The sequence below is a fragment of the Brachionichthys hirsutus genome, chromosome 5, assembly GCF_040956055.1.
Source record: "Brachionichthys hirsutus isolate HB-005 chromosome 5, CSIRO-AGI_Bhir_v1, whole genome shotgun sequence".
Taxonomy (NCBI): domain Eukaryota; kingdom Metazoa; phylum Chordata; class Actinopteri; order Lophiiformes; family Brachionichthyidae; genus Brachionichthys; species Brachionichthys hirsutus.
In genome coordinates, this window is record NC_090901.1 from 15819654 (window position 1) to 15822066 (window position 2413).

The 2413-nt window shown below is 55.0% G+C and overlaps 1 protein-coding gene across 1 annotated transcript in view; it reads left to right on the forward strand.

The window, feature by feature from the left end:
* Nucleotides 1–1176: 1176 nt before the first annotated feature.
* znf423 (zinc finger protein 423) overlaps nt 1177–2413 on the forward strand; it is a 152559-nt gene continuing 151322 nt past the window's right edge. The window contains exon 1 of the mRNA XM_068739086.1: nt 1177–1285. Within this exon, the coding sequence (XP_068595187.1) occupies nt 1246–1285 (40 nt within the window). The 5' untranslated portion in view covers nt 1177–1245. The remainder of the gene's footprint in view (nt 1286–2413) is intronic.

Genomic DNA, 2413 nt, shown 5'->3' on the forward strand with positions numbered 1-2413 from the left:
TTGAATAATTAAACCAATCAGATCTTATTTGCGCACACCTTTTTGGTTTTTGTGTGTGACACAATTGATTTTAGAATTGGCATAATTATAAATTATACATTTAATGTTCGACTTTCTTTAACTTCGGTATAAAATGAGGATGACTGACGTCATCTTTGTTCCAATATGATACCTTTTTCAATAATATCATTATTTAAACCTCGTTAAAGACGATCCAAGTCCATATTTTGTGCGACTCCATCCCATCTCCATCTCCATCTCCATCTCTGCTGTAGTTACACCAGTTGGCCACAGCAAGGCGCTGTTAACTAACAATAACTCTCCCCTCTGGCCCCGCCCCTCTGTCTCTGCTGCCTCTCCGCCTCAGCCAACCCGGGCTGTGCCGAGCCGCTCCCTGCGGGATCAGAGCGCTCCCCCGCCGGGACCCTTCTCTCGCATCCCCCTGCTGGGACGCGGCTACATTTCCAGCTTTATTATGTGTGTCTGCGCCGCAGCCCCGCCAGCAGAGGCAGGCAGAGGAGGGGGGGGGACTGGTAGCCAGAGTCAGGACAAAGAGCCGAGGCGAGCGAAGGGTCCGGCCGCTGAGAGATACGCGCGCACGGATCAAACGCAACGTTTCCCTGGGGGCGGAGAAGCGCGACATCCACGCCAGCAGAGCACCAGCGTGAGATAGTGGGACGGAGCAGGGGGGGTTTAAACTCCCCCCCCAAGACGCGAGGGGCGCTGGGGCAGCAGCAGCTGGGAGCAACCCCCCCGACCAGTGGCGCTCCTTTTCATCACCTGGACCAGCTCACCGCGGAGGCGCAGCTGGCACGGAGCCGCTCAGGTGTTCGCAGCGCGCGTGGCTGGTCGCTCGCGTCCCGCACCGGGCAACGCAAGACGCGCGCGACGGAGTCACCGGAAAGCCAAGCCAGGGCTGTCCGCGTCCGCGTCACGCTGCTGCGCAGAGCTGCGTTTCCCGACGGCGCGTTCCGTGCGTTGGTGCTACAGGTTGCGCCGCCGCATTGGAAGAAGCGACCCCCCCCCGGAGCGCGGCCCGTGCGCTGGACTAGAGGGACCGAAGCTGTCGCATTGCAACAGGCGAAAGAGCAGCAGCGAAGTGGTGGAGGAGGAGGAGGAGGAGGAGGAGGAGGAGGAGGAAGGCTGACCGGACTGAGTCCGTCTCTACGGTTCGCTGAAAACACGGACCGGAGCTAAAGGAATCTCAGAAGCGAACATAAAGAAGGCAGAAGTTCGAGTCCAGAGATGTCCAGACGCAAACAGGCCAAGCCGCGGTCCGTCAAAGGTAAGGACCTTCAGGGAGGGGACCGTCCACTCGGGTGGGGGGGGGACGTCCACCCGGGTGGGGGGACGGTCCACTCGGGTGGGGGGACGGTCCACTCGGGTGGGGGGACCGTCCAGTCGGGCGGGGGGACCGTCCAGTCGGGCGGGGGGATCGTCCAGTCGGGCGGGGGGACCGTCCACTCGGGTGGGGGGACGTCCACTCGGGCGGGGGGACCGTCCACCCGGGTGGGGGGACCGTCCACTCGGGTGGGGGGGGGGACGTCCACCCGGGTGGGGGGACCGTCCACTCGGGACAACGCGGAGCAAACATGAGTCGAATCTCATCCCGGATCTTGTTCTCTTCCTTCACTTGATATTCGACCCGGTTTGAAAGAACCGCTTCTCCTTCAGCGGAGGAAATGAATCTGTTCAGGGAGCCGCCGGTCAATAATCAATTCATTTATGGGGATCAAGCCCCGCCTCTCCGGGGTCACCTCTAAAACTATGTTAAAGGTCACAGGAATGTCCGACAGGGATCAGACTGCATGAATCTGATCAGACTGAATGAATCTGATCAGACTGCATGAATCTGATCAGACTGAATGAATCTGATCAGACTGCATGAATCTGATCAGACTGCATGAATCTGATCAGACTGAATGAATCTGATCAGTCTGAATGAATCTGATCAGACTGAATGAATCTGATCAGACTGAATGAATCTGATCAGACTGCATGAATCTGATCAGACTGCATGAATCTGATCAGACTGAATGAATCTGATCAGTCTGAATGAATCTGATCAGTCTGAATGAATCTGATCAGACTGCATGAATCTGATCAGTCTGCATGAATCTGATCAGACTGAATGAATCTGATCAGACTGAATGAATCTGATCAGTCTGCATGAATCTGATCAGTCTGAATGAATCTGATCAGACTGAATGAATCTGATCAGTCTGAATGAATCTGATCAGTCTGAATGAATCTGATCAGACTGCATGAATCTGATCAGTCTGCATGAATCTGATCAGACTGAATGAATCTGATCAGACTGAATGAATCTGATCAGTCTGCATGAATCTGATCAGTCTGAATGAATCTGATCAGACTGCATGAATCTGATCAGACTGAATGAATCTGATCAGAC